The 21,401-nt window shown below is 41.8% G+C and overlaps 1 protein-coding gene and 1 non-coding gene across 2 annotated transcripts; both read right to left on the bottom strand.

The window, feature by feature from the left end:
* Positions 1–2,865: 2,865 nt before the first annotated feature.
* LOC148847098 (small nucleolar RNA Z247) lies at positions 2,866–2,974 on the bottom strand. The gene has a single exon (XR_016101624.1). It is a non-coding gene; the product is annotated as a small nucleolar RNA Z247 (small nucleolar RNA).
* Positions 2,975–10,136: 7,162 nt separating this feature from the next.
* On the bottom strand, positions 10,137–14,119 carry LOC148847097 (uncharacterized). The gene is made up of 3 exons (XM_088948853.1): positions 13,955–14,119; positions 11,037–13,741; positions 10,137–10,763 (listed from the first exon to the last, which is right to left on the bottom strand). The coding sequence occupies exons 2-3, from the start codon at positions 13,591–13,593 to the stop codon at positions 10,390–10,392; spliced, it is 2,931 nt and encodes a 976-aa protein (XP_088804979.1). The 5' UTR covers positions 13,594–13,741; positions 13,955–14,119; the 3' UTR covers positions 10,137–10,389.
* Between the last annotated feature and the right edge of the window lie 7,282 nt (positions 14,120–21,401).

Here is a 21,401-nt window from a genome sequence, read left to right as displayed (position 1 = left end):
GACCTCACTGATGGCAAAAGAGATGCCAGGACGGGTGATAGCAACATAATGCAGGGCCCCAACAATACTTCTGTATTTAGTAGGGTTAGAGAGAGGTTGGCTGTCAAATTTGGACAGCTTAGTGCTAGAAGCCATTGGAGAAGAAACCGACTTAGTAGCATCCATGTGAGTTCGGTGTAACAGATCATATATGTACCATTGTTGGCTTAGGGTGAGTCCATTAGAATGCCGGAGAATTTCAATACCTAAAAAATAATTAGTAGGACCAAGGTCCTTGAGAGAGAAGTGACGTGATAAGTGCATGATGCACTCACAAATAGCCGCATTAGAGGATCCGACCATCAAGACATCATCAACGTAGACCGATAGATAGAGAGTCACGGAGCCAGAGGAATAAACAAACTATATTTGAAGTTCGCAAGCCCATTTTTAAAAGTTGATCCGTAAGGCTTGAATACCAAGCATGGGGAGCTTGTCGATATAAGGCTTTGTGGAGCTTGCATACATGGTTAGGCTTGGAGGGGTCCTTGAAGCCTTTTGGTTGTCAAACAAAAATATCTTCATGAAGCACACCATTCAGGAAGGCATTGTCGAAGTCGATTTGATGAATAAACCAACCATGAGATACGACCAAAGAGAGTAGAGTGTGGATCGTGACGGGTTTGACTACCGTGTTGAAGGTGGTGGTGAAGTCAATTCCAGGAACTTGCGTGAAGCCTTGAGCAACAAGGCAAGCCTTGTAACGGTCGATGGTACCATTAGGCTTGCGTTTGATTTATAAATCCATTTGGTGTCGACAACATTCATATCAGCGAAATGAGGTACAAGAGTCCAAGTGCCTTGTGAAATGAGTGCATTGTACCCTTTTGTCCATGGTGTCATGCCAATGAGCAGAGCAAGACGCTTCAGAATAGCAAGTAGGTCCGGTATTGTCATCATTTAATTGAGCAAGCAAGCTCTACGGCAATGGATACTTGGTTATGAGATGCAAGCGGGGGTCTGGGGGCAGTACTGCATCCATAGAACGGGTCACCGTGGAATGATGTCGAGCAGGATGTTGTACAATTGGTGTGGCATCAAGAATATCTTTGAGATGATGCGTGCCACATGGACCAACATTTGGAGACGACGACTCAAATTGTGAGGGAGATGGCTCTGGCGATGGTGGAGTTGAGGTCACTGGCATGTTCGGAGAAAGATCGAAGGAAGTATTCGTCAAGGATACAGTTGGTGTAGATGGCTTTGGAACATCTGAAGAATTTGAACCCGTGGGATGAGCAAATTGAGGTTGAAGATAGACTCTGGAGGATGGAGCAATAGTAGAACCATTAAGAGAAATACTAGGAAATACATGCTAATCAAAAGTGACATGTCGAGAGACATACTCACAACCAGTGGAGGGATGGATACACTGATAGCCCTTGTGTTTTGCCGCTATAGCCCAAGAAGATGCACTGATAAGAACAATAAGCAAGCTTGTTCTTCTTATAGGGATGAAGGAGAGGATAACACACACAACCGAAGACCTTGAGTAACTTGTAATCCAGCAGAACACCAAACAGGACCTCAAGTGGAGATTCGCCATGTAGAACAAAGGAAGGCGATTAATTAAATAAACCGTTGTCAATGCAACATTGACCTAGAAGGAAAAGGGGAGCAATGAGGAGGCTAGTAAAGATAGTGTGGCTACAATAACATGGCGATGTTTTCTTTCAACCGAGCCATTCTGCTCATGTGGGTGCGGCAAGCAAGTCTGTGTGTAATCCGATTGTACAACTTTAATCTTAGTATTGAATAGGACGTCAACATGACATTTAAACTTAAAAAATACATCAAGAACATAGGACTTCTTATGTAATAAAAAGCCACGGGAATGCAAAAATAACCACAAAAACCAGAGACAATATTGGAGTTGGTCCCCAGACATCAGAATAAATTAAATCTAAAGGACTATTAACAATAATAGTAGACGACAAGGGCAGAGATAACCTATGACTCTTGGCCATTTGACATGACTCACAAAGTGGATTCAACTTAGACTTGTATTCACCAACATAAGGTAAGTTGAACTGCTTCACCACTTGTCTTACAATGTACAAAGCAGGATGTCCGAGATGCTTGTGCAAGAGAGACATGTTCACCAACCAAAGTAGACGATTTATTTGGAGCAGATTGACTGGAATAGATATTACCCAGAAATTGATAGAGACCATCACTACTGGGCCCTCGAAGCGGTGTTGTCCCCGTATAATCATTCATAGCAAAGAAATCCCCATGAAATTCAAAATATAAATGATTATCTTAAGCAAACTCCTGGACAAATAATAAATTCTTGGATAGGTTTGGCACATGAAAAATATCATTTAGAGTAGAGTGATGAGAGGCAAAATTATTAGCAGATGAACCAACATGTCTAATCACCAAACCTGAGCTTTATCAACTTTCACTTGATCGGACCCTCCATATTAAGATCGATTTTGGTGATTCTCAACGTCGGGTGCTATGTGATGAGTGGATCCGTGTACCAAGTTGGGTCTAATGAGGAAGTAGAGCCACTGTTGTAGGCTATTGGTTCTGCTTCTTCATCCTTGAAGTTTAGATCATATCGACGGCAACGCTTGACTGTACCATGTTCTGGTTCATTGCACAACTGACAAACTATTGGATTGTCGTGCCCCCTGCCTCTGTTATTGGTGCGTCTATCAGAGGGATCACACCCCTTGCCTCAGCCACGGTTGTTATTGGGAGTACTATACTGCTGATTATTACTGGAACCTTTCCCTTTGAGATTGGCGTCATCCACTACAGTGGTGTTTTGTTCCGACCAGCTTTCATGACCAAGAAGGATTCCTAACACATCATCAACATCAAGGTTCTCTAGATCGGACCTATTAGTAATAGCGGTAACAACGAATTCATATTCAGATCCAAGACTGGCGAGAATATAGAGAATCAAATCATTGGCATTGATAGGTTCAGCTATTGCAGACAAGCTATCAACAATTGACCTAGCTTTTCTAACATACTCAGAAACAGTCATACCTCCTTTCTTTAAACTCTGCAATTGTCTCCTATATCAGAGTAGCTTTAAATGAGAATAGTTTGCAAAAGACTTTGTGAGAGCATTCCACACTTTACAAGAGGAGCGATACCCAACAACTTGTGCAAAGGCACCCTCGGTTAGTGACGCAATAATCCATGAGAGCACAGGTTGGTCTTTCTCGAACCAGTCTGAGCATGCCAGATTCAGAATTCTAACCTCGTTCCCATTTGAGTCTGATATTTCTTTTGGAGGAGGGGAAATTGAGCCATCAACATAACCCATCGGCCGATTCTGTAAAGAACTGGGAGTAGCTGAGCTTTACAGAGCAGGTAGTTGTCATTGCTTAGTTTAATCGGGAGATAGTGTGCACCACTGATGTGGGAGGTGTTCGAACCCGAAGTGTGATCAGAGGTTGCCATTAGGGTGGTCATTGCTTTAATACCAATACCAAGTGAAGGTCACAACAATAGGTAATGAGATAATGAACTGGATCAGTGATGAACCCATCGTCCCTAGTATATTTACATTAACATAATTGTGTATGTACAAGTTCTCCTATCAATTGAGGGATAAAAAGATAAGAAGATCTACATGATAAGATTTATATGAGAGAGTAGAGTTCTGGTGGGAAATTAATGTAACTAAGAGACAGGTGGAAGCTACTCTAATAAAAACAATGGTCTGAGCAGCTGAGTTAGGATCTCCAAACCCACTTCCTGTTGAGAATTGGAACAATGGAATCCGTTTATGATTATATACTCCCCTTACAACTGGCTCGTCAATAACAAGTTGTTGGCACGTCTCCATCCATCCTCATCCATGGGTTGCACTTGACGAAATACCCAACTAGACGTCCACCATAAGATGTACCAGAACATCACCATATCCTGAATCTATCATGTCCTACAGCTGCAAGGTCATATTTGATTAAGTTTCACTACAGAATTGAATCACTAAGTTCAAGTCTCTTTCAGTCCGAGTCCTGCCAAAAGCTAAACTCTTTATCAAGCTTTGTTTGTTGGATATACAATAGAATTTGAGAGAGATGTTTTAACTGAACTCTCCCTATCCATCAAATCTTCTCTGAACCCCACACTCCAGTTGGTGATGTAGAACCTCCATAGTCCATCCTATTTAAGTGTAAAGTTCAACTTGATCATTCTCACCTATTCCACTGATGATCCATCTTTCAATTTCAATCAAAGCCCAGGTCGCGCTGTCGTTCATGGTATGAAATCTCATATCATTCCTGTCCATGAGGTCAGTTTGGAAACAGTACAAATACATACTAAATAATATAAAATACAAGACTTTGCACTACTAAGCCTAAGTGTATAGTACATGCATACAAAAAATGACACTTTGAGTTTTATCTCTCTGCTTGCCTTACAGATGTTCACACATACAAAATGTCTTTATAGGAAAATAGGATTTTTTTTTTATCTATCATCACCTAATCTGATCGTCTTACCGAAGCTATATGGGGTTGGTGACATGAATGTTATTTCGCCATTCTGTTTAAATGTTATATTCATCTTTAAATTGTAGATGCTTAAATCATTTCTCATTACTTTTCTCCAAGTCCTTTTTGCTAGCTCTTTTATAGTTTTACCACTCATATCCATATATGCATAGGTATTTTCGCGCATTCATTTTTTGGACATGTTTAAAAAATTTTAAAATATAAAAAAGTAAAGGAAATTATAATTTTAGGCCACTTATGTTGAAACAGGACTAAATGATGAATTAAGATTTATGTTGCCAAGGTTTTTAAAACTAAACCAGACAATGAATCGGTCAGGGGCAGGTCGAATGGTCCGATCATTTGAACTGAATGAACGGTCTGCTCTGACAAAAAAATAAAAAAGGCCAAAAACTGTTGAACGGTTCGAACAGTTTAAATGCCTGGATCAGCGATTTGCTGACCAAATCAATGTTTTTAGGCAAATTAATGGTTTTGGGATAAAAAAGAACCAGTCACCTAACCAATTCCCAGTTTTTCCAATCCGATCCAGTTTTGAAAACCATGTATGTTGCCAATCCATATAATTTGGTATAAGGGTTAGATGATGATGATGATACAGAGGAATTATTTTGTTGATATATTTATTCATCAAAAGAAAATTATTTTGTTATCACCTGTGTGGCATATGCATTTTAAGTGGATTGAGGCATGTAAGAGACAAATATCAATGTAGTGATTATGTACTCAGGGTGCTCAGAGAATGTGCCTACCATCTCTGTATATATAATTGTTTTGTTTGTTGACACCTGGCATGTAAAATGTAGGAAAAATCTTCATATAATGCATGTAAACAAGGTTGAGAGGATTTTATGGGACAGGTACCACATTACATATAATGTACTTATTGTTCAGTGTGTGCTCTCCGAGACTGCCTACTAGATTCAAACATTCAGTCTCTCCTACAGGGACAGAGTACATGGGTTCCTCTCAGAGGCCCACTTACAACAAAAAGGCCCTTTGACAATTTGGAAAATTGTCTCAACCAAACTTCCCAACCAGATCCAGAATGCCTTTCTCTTCAATACTTCCCTCTGTTTAATTTTTCTAATGAACAATACCATGAAATTATCGAAGGGATGCATGCACGTGTATCATATCCCAGTCTGAAACAGGCCAAGTGTCCCAAAGTAGAGAAACATACAAGCAAAATGTTTGTTATTAGGTCTACACAGTGGCGTGGAGATGTGTATCTGTTAACAGCTTTTTAGCTGTCAAGTCTTGATCAAAATCTTCTTTCAAAGTGAAGAAAAAGGAGCTTTAGAAGAAGGAAGCCAAAGCGCTTTTGCATGGTCTACTATAGTATAATCAATCTTTTTGAAGCTTTAAAGAAGAAAACACCATCAATCAAGTCTCTCTGCCGGCCAAATTGCTTACCTGGGTTTTGCTTCTAACAATGTCAAACTGTTGATGTATTCACTTATTTTACAGTAAAGGTATGTATATACTCACTTTAGTCTCCCCTTTGCCAAAGGAATCTTCTATCAACGTACGTTCAAACAGTTCTCAGTGTGCAAAAGAGAAAAGAGTTCTTCTCACTGCCATCATTGCTTAGAAGAATTGGACGAAAAGGAACTAAACATCATCATTAGAACAGAGCAGAGGTGGATCACTTGGGAGGAACCCCATCTCCAAATTCTTCTTCTTTGCCTTCAGTGGACTGCAATTTCAGCCCTAACCATATAGTCCAATCAAGATAAATGCAAAGACTTGCATGAATTAATTAAACCTTCTTCAAACTCTCCCCCCCCCCCCCCCCTTTTGATTTGGTTTATTAATTTATGCTTTTTTTCCTAGAAACTTAATCAAAGAAAAGAAATGCAACCAAATCCTCCATTAAAGGTTTACTGTCTAACTGGTTATGTGAGAAACCCAGAAAATTCAGCACTATGATTAACAAGTAGATGTGGTGAAGATAACAATGTGATCTGCAATTAATTCATATAGATTAAGTTGTGGAGATTAAAATGAAGAAATATGGAACTGGAATGCTCGTACGTACAAATAGTTCTATTTATTGAAATTCGAAGCTTAACTATAAAAAGTAATATAATTGAAGAAATTACAAGATTCCTGTGTTGGGCGTCACATAAGAAAACAAGTAACAAAAATACTCATTTTGCGATGTAAGTACACTCTTGACAATCTGCAGATTCTAATCCTGTTCCTATTTAATTTTCTTTTTTTTTTTCTGGGAAATATCCAAGTCTCCTTTGGGTGATCACTAAGCTTTTTCTGAGAAAGGCTGCAATAGATGATAACTCTTCAATTTCAATTTGCATGTAAAAGGCCATTCATTGGCTGTCTAATCTCTCCTTCCAACTTTCGATTTAAGCAGTGGATTTTATCATTCGCAATAAGTAAACAAATATCATTGGACCATCACATCCATGAATAGTACATTAAATGTATCATGTAGAGAGCACTACTGACCCAGCCATCGATCACAACTCTCCTTAGTGGGTAGGCTAACACTGTACACATTGTAAATTCTTTGATCAATGTTAGCTCTCTAAAGAAGATCAGAGGACCTTGTTTGAAATCGATGCCTTCTTTTGTCTAATAGGATGGCAGAAATATAGCTGAAACATTTTTTGTTTTCACATTCATTCCTTTCTATTTATGCATGTTAGACAACTGGTGAAAAAACTTTTGATCATCAACCTGGGCTGTTTCCTTTGTTGTGATTTAATTTCTAAAAATTGGACCTAATAATTGGTTTAGAAAAACATATTATTCGAAAAAAAAAAACTATGGAAGTGTTTTCATGCTACTCAAAAATGAAAACAGAAACATGTTTTTGAACTTCAAGTTATCAGGAGCATATTTTCCTTTGGTGGTTTGATATTATGCTTGATAGAATATACAATATTTAGATAGAGATTCTGACTGAATAATAGGCATTTGTTCATTAGAAGATTGAGACCCTGAATATGGTTCACATCTTTGATTACCCATCTGTGGTTTTGATGCCAAATTCTCTACCTTAATCAACTTAAGATCTCTATATATGTAAAGAGATCCTCCTCCGTGGGTAACATGCTAAGAAGTACTTTTATCAAAATCCAACTGAGAGCATGAAATATGATTATTCAACAATCTTTATGGTGAACGATGATGGTAAATTGCTATAATTGGTTCAAAGTGACAATATATAGCAATTTGTCTTGTTGTTGATGAATCAATGTCCAGGTTTCTTGAAATGCCATAACAAGGCTGGCCTACCCCCACTCCCTTATGAAAAACTAATGGAGCGGGCGATATGGCTTTAGTGGCATGCTACAAAGAAGGGACCTCATCATAATAGCAATGAGATGCCCTCTTAAGTAGCCACGTGTTCAGATTAAGAAGATGGGGAGCCACGATTGGGTGGGTCATAGATATATAGGTCCCATTGTAAACAATAGTTAGACCAAAAATCAGTATATCTAATGATTCCAAGAGTCCTGCTATATATGGTACCTTTGCCTAAAAAATTGATACCCAATTAAATCTGTATCTTCATTCAAATTCACTTGAGAATTTGAGGTTTTGATTGGTCAAAGTGTTCTGGTGAAGGCAGCCACATTGCAACCCGTCTCAGCTCTGCCTACCAATACTGAGTATATGGGGCAACCATACATGATGTATTTTGTTTGAGACCCACCATCCATGTGGTGAATTCAGGTTGGGTCTTTTATTTGATTCAAGAGGCCAGGTTTGATAATCCAATTGATCCAAATGAATGGGATCCATGCCAACTTAATGTATGCATGCCTTTGTGCTGGCTTTCTTATTTGAGTTAGGATACCAAATCAGATTGATTTGTTACTTGTTAGTAATAGAGATTTATATATATGAGTTAAGTCTGAGCTAAAGAGGAAATAAATGGAGGAGAGAGAGGAAATTAAACATATCTGGTTGTCCAGACGAGAAGCCAAGTATACCGGCTTTATATAGTAATATAATTAAGGATAAGATCTTTTCCATTTTTTTCTCTTGGTTTCAATTTGCAGCCATTCCTAGCTTTTGATATGAAAAATAAATTCTAATGTAGATATTTGATTAGGTGAGTTTCAAAGTGAGGCAATTGTATCAGTCTTTTCTCTGCTATTACAAGTTTACAACTTTCAAATAAATGCTCTTAACCTCAATTCAATATTCAGTCATTCAGTGTATGTCAATATCTAATGCAGAGGAATCATCTAGTCCTTCCCATCAATCTCTATCCCACCCCCATATTCTACAATCCAGGAATATAATGGAGTTCACAGTCTTACTAAAGTTGATTGTAGTCTTTGTAGATTACATACTTGGTCTTTTACCCCTTGTTTCATTGAATCTACCATCCATATGAAGATGTAATCATTTTTCTGACTGAAATTTTCTTAGGGCGTCAAAAAGGGGTAAAAAGTCTAAAAGGACTTGGAGAAGACTACAAATAGAGATCGAAACAGATAATATAAATGAAATTTGAACCATTAACATTTAAATTTAAGTTGAGTGTTTTCCATTAGATTTATATCATATTTGTATATTGAATACCATTATTAAAATAAAAAATAAAATAAAAAATCCGCACAACACCTAGATCCCCCCAACATATGGATGAAGGTGGCACTTAATCCCAGGTCTCCACTTCAACCACATAGAAACTTTACCAGCAGGTTAACTGCGAACTGGCACCGTCAGTTCTGATCTTTTCATGCGTATGCATTTAACTCGTTGGTCCTTGGATTCATCTATTGCTCCAGGAGGATTATGATGATTTGTATCCCAACATGATTTTTAATGAATTCCTTTTTTTTTTTTTTTTTTGACAAAAGAAAAGCTATATGGGATCAGTTATATCAATCCTCTTTCCTCACTCACATTCTGATATATGTCATATCCATTGCATTTAAATAATTTATTTTTACTTCCACCCAAGTTATTTTTAATTGTCCCAAGCTCTTATAGCCCCTTCAATTTGTAACAGGTCACTATTTTCTAGCAGGTGTTGGGTAGTTTTTTATCCACATGATCAAACCATATCTAATAACTCTTATGAACAAACAAGTTATGAACCAATTATTAATTGGTTCTGTAAAATAGACCTACAACCAAACCAATTATTAGTCAGGATAATCAAGTTTAATACAACTATATCACATCTACAATTATTAAATACCAATGATAATAAGAACTTGGAACGCTATTTTTGACTGTTTATATGTTGATCTAACAAGTGTTTAACAAAAATTTATATCCTATACGCAGTTTATGAAGTTTAGCTTTTAAACATAAAATATGGAAAAAAAAAAGAGTACAAGGAAACCAGGTGACCATTATATCAACAAACTGTGCGGTAGAGTTAATTGTTAAGTTTGGGGCTGCATTCCTCTTCCTTGAGGATGTGAAATACCTTAAAATTTTTCCCTTGACTTTATATTTCTCTCATGGACCAAAGCTTAAAAGGCTTAGTCCAAGATGGAAATGAGCCACACAGAACATCTCCATGCGCGCATCAAAAGAGAAAATCTAATGATAAAAAACGACTCATGATAAATCAGATCTGCAACCTTTCCCCACTGGTATGGAATAGAATCATATCAATGAAATCATCGAAATGAATATTTTTCCTTTTTAGGATCTGAATATCCCAACAGACTTCGACCTTTTTTTTCCCCCTCTCTCTCTCTCTGTAAGCCAACCTCCTGCTTCTCTTTTAGAGTTAATTTTCAGAACTTATGGTCATAATAACAAACACAAAGACAGCATTGAGCAACACTCATTTAACATCTTTATATTTATAAAACACAAGTAAAACCGTAAAAGAACATGAAATTATATGTATCCAAGATTATCACATAGTGGCAGAAAATTTGGGCACTGAAACACAGGAACAGGCTCTGATGGCAGATTCTAGCATTTTCAATCCGTGGCTGGTGCTTGGTCTCGCTGCGGGGTCCCTCGCGGTGCACCGCATAGCTACGTACATTGTTTCCACGATCTCGTTCCGATGATTCGATGCGTACTCCTTGATTGCAGGATCGACCCACGTGTCCAGATGGCATTCTGAGTAGCAGTAATGGGCCCACTCTACGGTGCCCTCTTGCAGATGCAGACCCGCCTCCGCGTCGATCGAGCTCGAGCTCTTTCCTGTCAGGAATTCGATCAAGAGGACTCCAAAGCTGTATACGTCGCTCTTCTCGTTGATATCCATCTTCTCCCGTGTTTCTGCAACAGAGAGTACGTTAATACGTATGGCAGCACACAGGTGCATGGCAATCAACACGAATATCGTGGATATTCTTGTAATTTCCTACAATAAAACTTGTATCGATAAACAGACTAAAATTAGACGGATATTATTAATCTTCGTTCTTCCACGTGGCAAAGGGAATTTTTTCTAATATTAAACTTTTTTAATAAAGCACTTTTTGAATTACAGTTGGGTCCCGCCATTTGAAATGAGCACTCGTTAGCACGTGAGTTCGTTTGGACAGGTACCTGGTGCTACGTAGCCTGAAGTGAGGAAACCTTTGAGATTGTCACCCACGAGGACGAGCCCAGGAAGACTTAGACGGAGACGAGGCTCCTCTTTTCCGTCGATTATCACTTCCTCTGGCGACAGATTTCCTACCAGAACACTCGGAGAGCATCGGCAATGTAGAAACTGAAGAGTCTTCATTATCCGAATGACTATTTTCCGGCGACATTCCCAACTTAAACCACTTAAAATATCTCTCAAGGTTTTCCCTTCAATGAACTCAAAAATGATAAATCCAATTCCACCCTTTTCCGACCTACATATCCCGATCATTTTAATCACGTTTGGATGTCGGAGTCTTCCTAATTCCACATTTTGCATCCATAAATTCGACGAAGGGGAGTGATCGCCATCCATCTCTTTTACGACAAACTGCACATCGTCTGCAGCAGATTTCCCGATATACAGTGTGCCGGTACTCCCCCTCGATATGACGTTCTCTTCTTTTGTCGACGACAAGACATCGTCTATGGTGACTGACCTCGAAGCTCTAGAATCAAATATCTGCAAATCCCAGATACCATTACTGTATTCACCGTCGACCTTTTCGAGCTGTAGATTTTCATTTCGACGTCGAAGCAAGACCACGACGGACAGCAAAAGAACCAAAACAACTAGGACGACCAGAAGAGTAGTGACGAGGAACCACCAAACATGCCATTTTATGGTTTCGCATGGCGGCAAACCACTTACAATATCACCACCACAAAGATTATTGCCGAGGACGGCGCCCGAGTTGATAGCGAGAAATGCTCCTGTCGAAGGTAAACTACCGTGCAAATGGTTGTGAGAGACGTTTACTTGAACAAGTGATTCGACATTTCCCAAATTCTCCGGTATTTTGCCATATAGCTGGTTTTCCGACAGGTTGAGTTCAGCGAGAACCGGCATTTCCGCGAGACTAGCCGGAATACGACCGGTTAGTTGATTTTGGCTGAGGTCCAAATACACCAACTTTTTGCATGCAGACAACTTGTCTGGGATGGAACCGGTAATCTGGTTTTCACTTAGCTTCAACTGCATTAGCTCCGATAGGTTTCCGTAGCTCGGCGGTATTGTACCTAAAAAGCGGTTTTTAGACAGGTCAAGGTTCTCAAGCTTCTCACTACCAAAGGACTGCGGCAAGTTTCCGTCAAATCTGTTTCTCGCTAAATTCAGCATCTGAAGTGAAGGCATATCCCACCTCCTCCCATCGATCCTGCCCGAAAGATTGTTGCCTGATACATCGAGATAGTAAACAAGTGGCAATTTCGTAAACTCTGGCGGCAATTCACCGGAGAATCGGTTGTTCTGCAGACGAACTCGCTGTAAGCTTCTGCAGTAGCTTAAGCTCTTTGGTATTCCGCCTTCAAAGAAGTTGGAGAAGAGGATGAGCTTAAAGAGTCGTCCAGAATTGCATAAACTGTCTGGAATTTTCCCTGTGAGTTTATTCATCGAAAGATCTACGATAGTCAGATTGTTTTGTTTTCCGAGGTTTTTGGGAATCTTTCCTGATAATCTGTTGGACCAGAGCTGAAGAACTTGGAGACGAGGCAGAGAAGCAATGGCCTCTGGAATTGCTCCAGTAAAATTATTGGCGAAGAGATGAAGAATTTCCAAGTTTTGTAGCTGAATTACAAGTTCAGGAATGGGTCCAGTGAGAGAATTGTCGCTTAAATCGAGAGAAACAAGCTTTCTGAGATTAAATATAGATGGAGGAATCGAGCCGGTAAGATTGTTTTGATAAAGGAAAAGGTACCGAAGATCACTGAGATTCCCTAGTGAAGGCGGGATTTTTCCTGTGAGATTATTGTAGACAAGATCAAGGTGATTCAAAGAAGTTAAGTCACCAATTTCTTTCGGTATCTCACCCGAAAGATTGTTGTATCCCAAGTAAATCCACTTCAAACTCCTCATTCGGCCCAGTTCCCTCGGAACTTCACCAACTAACCTGTTTGATGCTAATGTCAAGTACTCTAACTTTTGGAGGTTTGAAATCGAAGTTGGAATTTTTCCTGTTAAGACATTCCCTCCGATATCAACAACTTTAAGGCCGGTAAATAATCCGATATCAACCGAAATTTCACCAGAGATAATGTTGTTAGATAAATCCAAAGTCTCAAGGCCGGAGGTTGAACCACGAGGCATTGAACCAGTGAAGTTATTGCTGCTGAGATTAAGATAGCGAAGGGACAAACAGGAAAATGTTTCATTAGGAAGTTCTCCGAAGAACTCATTGTTGGAGAGATTGATACTTTCGATAAACGGTAGACGGAAAAGATAGGGAGAGAGTTCGCCGGAGATGTTCTTTCCGGAGAGTTCAATTCCGGAAACGTGAGAGGAGTTTAAGCAGGTAATCCCGTACCAGTCGCATAAAGCAACAGAAGAGTTCCATCTAGAGAGAAACCTAAACGGATCGTTGATACAGCTTTTGAATGATAAAAGGAGTTCAACTTCATCTCCATTTGCTGCTCCTGTAAAGGTGATAAACAATAAGAAAATAACCGAAACACATGCTTCGGCCTTTCCTTTCCCCATCTTTTTTTTGTTTGCAAGAGCGTTGTTCTGCACTTGGAGACCTATATGCAATCTATGATTGAATCTCACAAATTTGAGCAGATTACTTTAACTGGGAAAGAAATTGGAAATGCCTGATCCGATTGTTCTGCAGTCCTACCATACAAACCTGAAATCAAAGAAAGAATGCGATTGAGTAGAAGAGTCAAATTAAACGTCTATCTTCTACAAAAATTCAGAAACTTACCGCACTTCAGTAAACAAGAAACACGATAACAGAAAGATAAATTTTTGGCCTGAGAAGATCTTACTTGTCCGCTTATCTTTTTATAGAGAAAATTAAAGCAAAAGAAGAAATTTGGTAAATGATCTGATTACGTACCTAAATCGCATCATTTCTCTCCCAAGAATCGAAAACATTTTAAATTATGTTTACAGAGAATCTTGATGATCAGGTAGGAGTTAGGACGAGAAGAAAAGGCAATAAACTATCACTATGAAAAGAATACAAGGAGAGTTGCAGGGAAGAGGGAGGTGAAGTGTGAGTGAGAAAAGAGTATAAGAGGGGAGATATAAATAGGGAAGAACAGAGCTGGAGAAAATGGTCGTGATTTTGAGTGCAATTACGAAAATGCACCTTGACTTTCTTTTGAAGAGTTTGAACGGAAACGATTGAAACTTGAAGAGGAGTAATCGGGATCAGATGTCGCAAAAGCCTCTGATTCTGTCGGTTTTATACGAAATTCTCTTTGACTGAGACGATGGCGACAATTTTTTTTGAAAGAACTGATTTCTTTCCGAAAAGAAAAGGTAATACGATTGCACCAGGGCGGGCCTTGCTGCCTAAATAGCAATGTTTTCAACCCGCCGTTGATCTGGCCGGTCGAACCGTTTGAACTTATCATTCAGTTTGGATTTGGAATCCAGTTCAGTCAAGCAGACAATAAAAAAGCATTGGAAAGTAGAAATTAAATGCATGCAAACTTTGAGAGCTAGTGTGCAAACCGTTAAAAAGTAGAAACCAAATGTGTTTATTTTTTTTCCTTTCATTGCGTTTTCTAAAAACACGGCATTGTATCTTTTTGCGATTTTTTAGAAGATGTTTATACACGGTGCATTTTAGTTCTATTGTAAAAATAGCGTCAGGTAAGAATCACGTCGGTCATCATAGCAGAAAACGCTTTGCTGATGTATTTTCCGTTTTTAGTTTTCTCAAAATTAGCCATTTTTTTTTAAAACGGCTAACCAAACCAGCATATGCTGATGTATTTTCCGTTTTTAGTTTTCTCAAAATCTGATGCAACTCCGATGCGGCGCCGTCTATGAAATCAAACACCACCAAAAACATTGATTAACGTTAGTTCAGTTTCAATTTTTATTTTACAAAATCTTGGTTTTTTTTTTTATTTGGTTTCGTTAAACCTATAAAAAATCAATCGATAATCAGACCGACATATATGTTAATCGACTTATTCGGTTCAACTTCGATTTAGAAAATTGATAGAATCGGTTTGATTTCCAAAATGTGCTCAAATATGAAGAGGGATAATAAAATTAAAATTTAAAAAGTACAGAAATTTGGGTAGAGTTTGGAAGGCAGTGTTGCATTTTATTGTATTTGTTTTAATTTTAGTTAGGTATGATGTTAGAGTTTTGACTTAATTTTTCAAAAATCCTAGTTGGTATAATGTTTCTTTTGGTAATATTTGGAATTTTGACTTATTTGCATACAGTTGTTGAAGGAAGCTTCAAAAAGTTTAGTTGGATAGAATTAAATGCAAACATCTCTGGACGTAATGTGCATAGAGGGGTTGAAGGAAGCTTCAATAAGTTGTTTTTTTTTTCAATGGAGGTTGTTCCCATTGCAGATATCATTTAAGACACATACAGTCCTGCAATGGCACATGTGTTTAAACCTGTAATAAATGTAATTTGGGTAGGCTCAGATTAATTTGAATAGGCTGAACCCGATACCCAATCCAATGTAAAATTTTCAAGGCCTATTTAGAGTTCAAATCGGGTATCTGACTTACACGGTTACGCCCCCTGTATTAGGTACCAAATTAACATCTCACTTTTTGAAAATTCAATTCAAAAAAGTAAGTACGAGCTGAGTAGTGAGACTCAAAACACCATGCATGATTTCAAACACTATAATGATTATCAATTGAAAACCAAAAATTGATTCATGAAATTTGCCACACCAGCTAAGGAAGTCTAATTTGCAAATTATAAGAAGAATATTGATTCATAGAACTATTTCAATAACTAAACAAATTGATTTGTGATAGTTCACAGTTTTTACACTAAGGCTTCGTTCGTTTTTTTGTAAATTATTTATCTGGGTAAATACATTTATCTAAGTAACTATTCTACAAAAAGATTTATTGAATAAGTGTATTATTCTTTTTTTTTTTCATGTAAATAATGCAAGTGATACTCTAGGAAAATAAATTTTTTCTAGTCCCCACATAAATCTGAAGAAAGAATATGGGATTTGATGGAGCCCAATCCGGCCGGTCTTAGCTGTCCGCGGCCTTGCTTCTGAACGGGGTAACAGGGAACCTGAAACGGAGGAGATGGGGAAGCTCCGGGGGGAACCCGGTGTAGAGGCTCCGAAGCTCAAGTTAGAATCCTTCAAAAGCAAGGTAATACCAGATAGCGCAGAGTTTGCATACCTCGTTTGTCGGGGGCAGGAGGCTCTTATAATCACTTCGTGCACTCGTCCCGAGGCCCTTGTCAGGTCGGGTATGATTACCCTTGTGCTTGTCAATTCGGCCATCGTCCTTTCTGCTGAGACAGAACCGTCACTGCCTAACCGTCTTTCTAACTGGAGATGGCAGTGTCAGTGGTGGTGGCAGGTGGCCGTTTAGAGTGCTGCCGCCAAACGTCAGATCCCAAGTCAATCAGGCGCGGCGCCCTCGGGCACGGACTTCCTTAGTGTCAGGCATGGTACGACTTGTTTGGTTTTGGTGCCCAGAAGGTGATGTGAAGTGCTGAGCGAGGCAGTCTTGAGCTCGGAGGTATCTATAGGGCAGGTCAGTTCGGCGAGGTGTATCCCGAACTGTTACAAGGTGGGTCAGTTCGGTGAAGTGTATCCCGAGCTGTTACAGGGTCAGTTCGGCGAAGTGTATCCCGAGCTGTTACAAGGTGGGTCAGTTCGGCGAAGTGTATCCCGAGCTGTTACAAAGTGGGTCAGTTCGGCGAAGTGTATCCCGAACTGTTACAAAGTGGGTCAGTTTGGCGAAGTGTGTCCCGAGCTGTTACAAGGTGGGTCAGTTCGGCGAAGTGTATCCCGGGCTGTTACAAAGGGTGAGTCCGGGCCCCCGGTAGGGAGTTCAGTCTGCTCGTGTCCCCTTGTTCCCGCCTAGGCTTGGCCCCTTTTGCCGAGCTGTTGTTTCTGCCATGTGTCACGTAATAGAGAGGTCGGGCCAAATCTTCTTTCATCAATTGCCCCCCACTCCTTGCATCGGGGGTTTTGCCATGGTGCGGGGAGTTTCGCGAGGTAGCAGGTGGATTTGTCCCATCCTTCGAATCTTCACTACGCGAGTTGCTTTTGCTAGGGTTCTTTCAGTTTCCGAGAAGGCTGGAAAATGTGCTTACTCAAGAATGCTGGTGGTTGTGACAGCGCGCGTTTTAAATTTCAAACCAATTCGCGCCGCTGGGACGTGACAGCGGGTCATTTCAAAAAGGCGTGCCACTGCTGTATGTGCGTGGGCGACTGTCAGGGAGACGTGCGACGCGTCAGTTTTGGAAAGATGCGTATCGAAGCGACGTCGGTTTCAAAAAGACGTGCGCTGACGTTTTGTTTTTTTCGGAAAGACGTGCGCCAATCACGTCTCGACCTTAAGGGTCGTGCGGTCAGTAAGAACGTGGGCCGTCGGATCGTCTTCGATCTGCACGGTCGATTCTTGGTTACTGTAGCTATAAATAGTGGGGGACCCGTCGGTTTGTCACTTCTGCGGTTTGTCTACTGAGTTCGCGTCCAACCTTTCAGCTCGCGTCCAAGTCTTTTCCAGCTCGCGTCAAGGCTAGTTATATAGTCTTCACGGTTCTTTGGCTTGTTCTTCAAACTTTCCGGTGAGTACTTTCCTGAATCCATCTTTTCCCCAATGTCTAGCTTTGATAGCTCATACGATTCTTCGAGTAGGGCCGACGTAGGTTCCACCAACCGAGCTGTGTCCCTCGACTGCCTCAGTGATCCTAAGGTGGAGCTTGAGGACTATGAACCAGTAGGCCGAATCGCTTTGGGCAGTTTGGCGTCTACCTCCCGCCGAGGTCGGACGTTAGATAGGTTTGGTCCTTCGACCATGACGTCTGAGGGGCTTCAATCCATACTTATGTCTTACAATCTTCCTGGGGGGTACACATATTTTATTCCTTTGGGTAGCTTTCCTTGGGAACATGGTCCTGACAAGATCGTGATTTTTCGAGAGCAGCTCGCTGCGGGGTTGCGACTTCCTTTCCATCCCCTTCTCATCGAAGTCATAAACCACTTCGGTGTCACCATTGGCCAACTTCATCAGAACTCTATTCGGAACCTGGTGGGGACAGTTTCCCTTTTTTGCGAGCAAAACTTCCCCTTGGACTTAGAGATATTCTCCTCTATCTTGATGCTCAAGAGACAGGCGGGTTGTCTTCCTGGGAGGAGACGGGCGTATTACCTTTCTCATCGCCAGGGTTTTAAGGTTCTGCACGATCTTCCTAATAAGGTCCCGACGTGGAAGCGGGACTACTTTGGCGTGCGAAGTGCACAAGGATGGCCCTTTCAGACCGGGTGGGGTGAGGCCGCTCCCGATTTAGGTGTGACTCTCGATAAAGAGACGGTGAAGGGCCTCCGGCAATGGGCACGGCAAGGTTTAAAGTGCCACCACTACTTAACGGAGGCCAAGCTTATTACAGCCGGCTTGAGTTCGGGTAGGTTTCTAGCTATGCGGTTTTCTTGCTTGCTCTGTTCTTTTCGTTTTTTCTGATGTTGAACTCGTTTCTACAGGTGTAATGGACGCGGAGAGAACTCGTGGGGGGCGTTTGTTCCAAGGTATGAAGAGGAGGAAGCGGGTCGCCAAGCGAACTCGTACCGAGCTGCCCCTGGATGAGGAGCCCCAAGTTCCAGACCATACGCTGGAGGATCTGCCCAGGGAGCCCGAAGTGACTCCACCGATGCACGAAACTGTCAGGGCGCCTTACGCTAAGACCACTCATACGGGCGCTCCTGCATACTCAAGTGCTCCTGCTCACTCCAGGTCCGCTCATACGCGGGCTGGGCCCTCGGGCTCGGGAGCTCAAGGGGAGTTTAGGAGCGTGTTGACGCCAAACTACGCTCTTCAGAAGAGTAGGAACGCTACTTTCCCTGAGGAGGTCGTGGCGTGGACCGATCTTCCCTTGAATCAGGTCGCTTGCCGCGCCGTAACACATGCCATGGTGGTAAGTTAGATTCTGTCTTCCTTTTTTATTTTGTTGCTTCTGCTGTTATTTGCTCACTTGTTTCTTTTGGTAGGTGAATTCTTCAATTCATGCCTTGGCGGCCCAAGTGGAGAGGAGTTTGCGACAGGCGCGAGCTGCTGAGGCTGCTGCTCATGCTGCTGAAGAAGCTTTTCGTGCTGCTGAGGCAAATACCCGGGCTGCTGAGGCAGCTGCTTACGCTGCTGAAGAGGCTGCTCGTGTCGCGATGGCCAGGCAGGCGAGGTCTCAACGTGACGCCGAGGCCATGGGGGTAGTTGTCAAGCATATGGCGGACTTGAAGTTGGATTTGCAGCATCAAGTCGAATATCTTCAGGAGGACACCAGGGAGAGAACACAGATTTTTTCCCAAGGCATTGAAGACGCCAAGAAGAAGGCAGTTGAGGACTACATTGCCTCTCCGCGTTTTGACGATCTGATGGTGGATTCTTACAAGAGGGGGTTCAAGTTGAGCCGGTGGATGATCCAGAATACGTACCCCGACCTCGATGTAAGTGCCATATCCACTTCGCGTATAACTCAGGAGATGGCCAATGCTGCCGATGGTGCGCCGGACTCTGAAGGAGAGGCAGGGCCTTCGGGTGTTGTTGAAGTGCCTTCTAATGGTGAAGAAGTGGCTCCGGGCATGTAATTTTTATTTTTTGTAAGTCCTTTCTGATGGCCAATGTACTGTTTCTTGCAATGGAATATATATGTCTTTTTCCCCAAGTGTTATTCTTCCCCGAACTGATTCTTTGTCTATGCCACTTTGTTCGGGTTATTATACTTCCACGGTCTGTTCTGCTGCGAACTGGTTTTTTGCCGAGCTGATAATATGCCCGACTTCTTTTCTTGTTTACGTCGAGGTTCCTCTTGGCTTGCATCGTGGCACATAGGACCTGATTTCGTCCACTTCGCTTGGTGGTTTATGGGTAGTATCGCCTTAAATTCACGATGTTCCACGCTCGAGGTACTCGTTTGCCTTCTAAGGTTTCGAGTTCGTATGCCCCCTTGAGCGCTCTTTTTACTTTATAGGGCCCTTCCCAGTTAGGTCCAAGCTTGCCCACGCCGGGTTCGGGCACCATAATCTTACGAAGGACCAGGTCGCCGACTCGGAAGCTTTGTTGCTTTACTCTGCTATTGTAGTAGCGAGCTACCTGCTGTTGGTATGCCGCTGTTCGGATGTGCGCGAGGTCCCTTACCTCGTCCAATAGGTCAAGGTTGGTACGTAACTCGTCTCCGTTCGTCCGATCGTCGTATGTTTCTAATCGCAATGTTGGTATTTCGACTTCCGCTGGGATCACTGCTTCAGTGCCGTAGGTGAGGTTGAAGGGGGTTTCTCCCGTGACGGTTTTTTCGGTAGTTCGGTGAGCCCATAAGACACTTGGTAGCTCTTTGGCCCACAATCCCTTAGCTCAATCCAGACGTGATTTCAGTCCGCGCAGGATGGCTCTGTTCATTACTTCCGTCTGACCGTTTGCCTGCGGGTGCGCGACTGACGTGAAGTTTTGCCGAATCCCCATGTTCTGGCACCACTCTTGGAACTTGATATCTTCGAACTGCTTGCTGTTGTCGGAGATTAGTACCCGAGGTAACCCGAACCGACATACTATGTTCTTCCAAAAGAAGTTCTGCATGTTTCGAGCCGTAACAGTTGCTAGAGGTTCAGCTTCTATCCACTTCGTAAAGTAATCTACTGCAACAACTAGGAATTTTCTTCCACCTGTTGCTGGTGGGAATGGCCCTAGGAGGTCAATGCCCCATTGTGCAAAGGGCCACGGGCTGGCGAGGTATTTGAGGTCGGAGGCAGGTTGATGGTGGATATTGGCGTGCTTCTGACACTTGTCGCATTTTCTGACTAGCTCGACAGCTTCTACCTTCATCGTTGGCCAATTGTATCCTTGTCGAAGTGCTTTTTGGGCGAGTGCTCTGCCCCCCAAGTGTCTGTCGCACAAGCCTTCATGAGTGTCGCGGAGTACGAACTCGGCTTCGGCAGGTCGCAGGCAACGCAAGTAGGGGAGTGTGTAGGACCGTCGGTATAACCGTTCGTCTATTATGACGTATTTGGCTGCCTGGCGCTGCACCCTCTTGGCCGCATTGCATTCTGCAGGGAGGGTTCCATCTATCAAGAAGCTCGCGAGTGGGTCGATCCAGCTCGGCTCTGCCTCCAAGACGGGAGCGACCTCCTCTATCCCCCCAAGAATACTAGGCCGAGGTAAGTCCTCTATGTACACAGTTCTCATATTGTTGTGACTTGTACTGGCTAACCGGGACAGGCATCGGCCTCAGTGTTCTCTGACCTCGGGATTTGCCTGATGATGTGTGACTGGAAGTTGAGCAGGGTTTCTTTTACTTTGGCCAAATATGCGATCTTGGAGAGCTCGCGTGCT

This window comes from Nelumbo lutea, chromosome 6 (assembly GCF_056320005.1).
Source record: "Nelumbo lutea isolate HS-2025 chromosome 6, American lotus-T2T, whole genome shotgun sequence".
In the NCBI taxonomy this organism is placed as follows: Eukaryota; Viridiplantae; Streptophyta; class Magnoliopsida; order Proteales; family Nelumbonaceae; genus Nelumbo; species Nelumbo lutea.
The sequence above is the reverse complement of the archived record's forward strand: the minus strand, read 5'-3'. Positions and strand labels throughout refer to the sequence as shown.

What these genes read in the sequence shown, in the direction of transcription:
- LOC148847097 (XM_088948853.1), bottom strand. Translation starts at nt 13,593, where the DNA reads ATGGGGAAAGGAAAGGCCGAAGCATGTGTTTCGGTTATTTTCTTATTG. An exon ending in TTCAGGCTACGTAGCACCAG is followed by an intron (nt 10,764 to 11,036) that starts GTACCTGTCCAA and finishes TCTCTGTTGCAG; the next exon opens with AAACACGGGAGAAGATGGAT.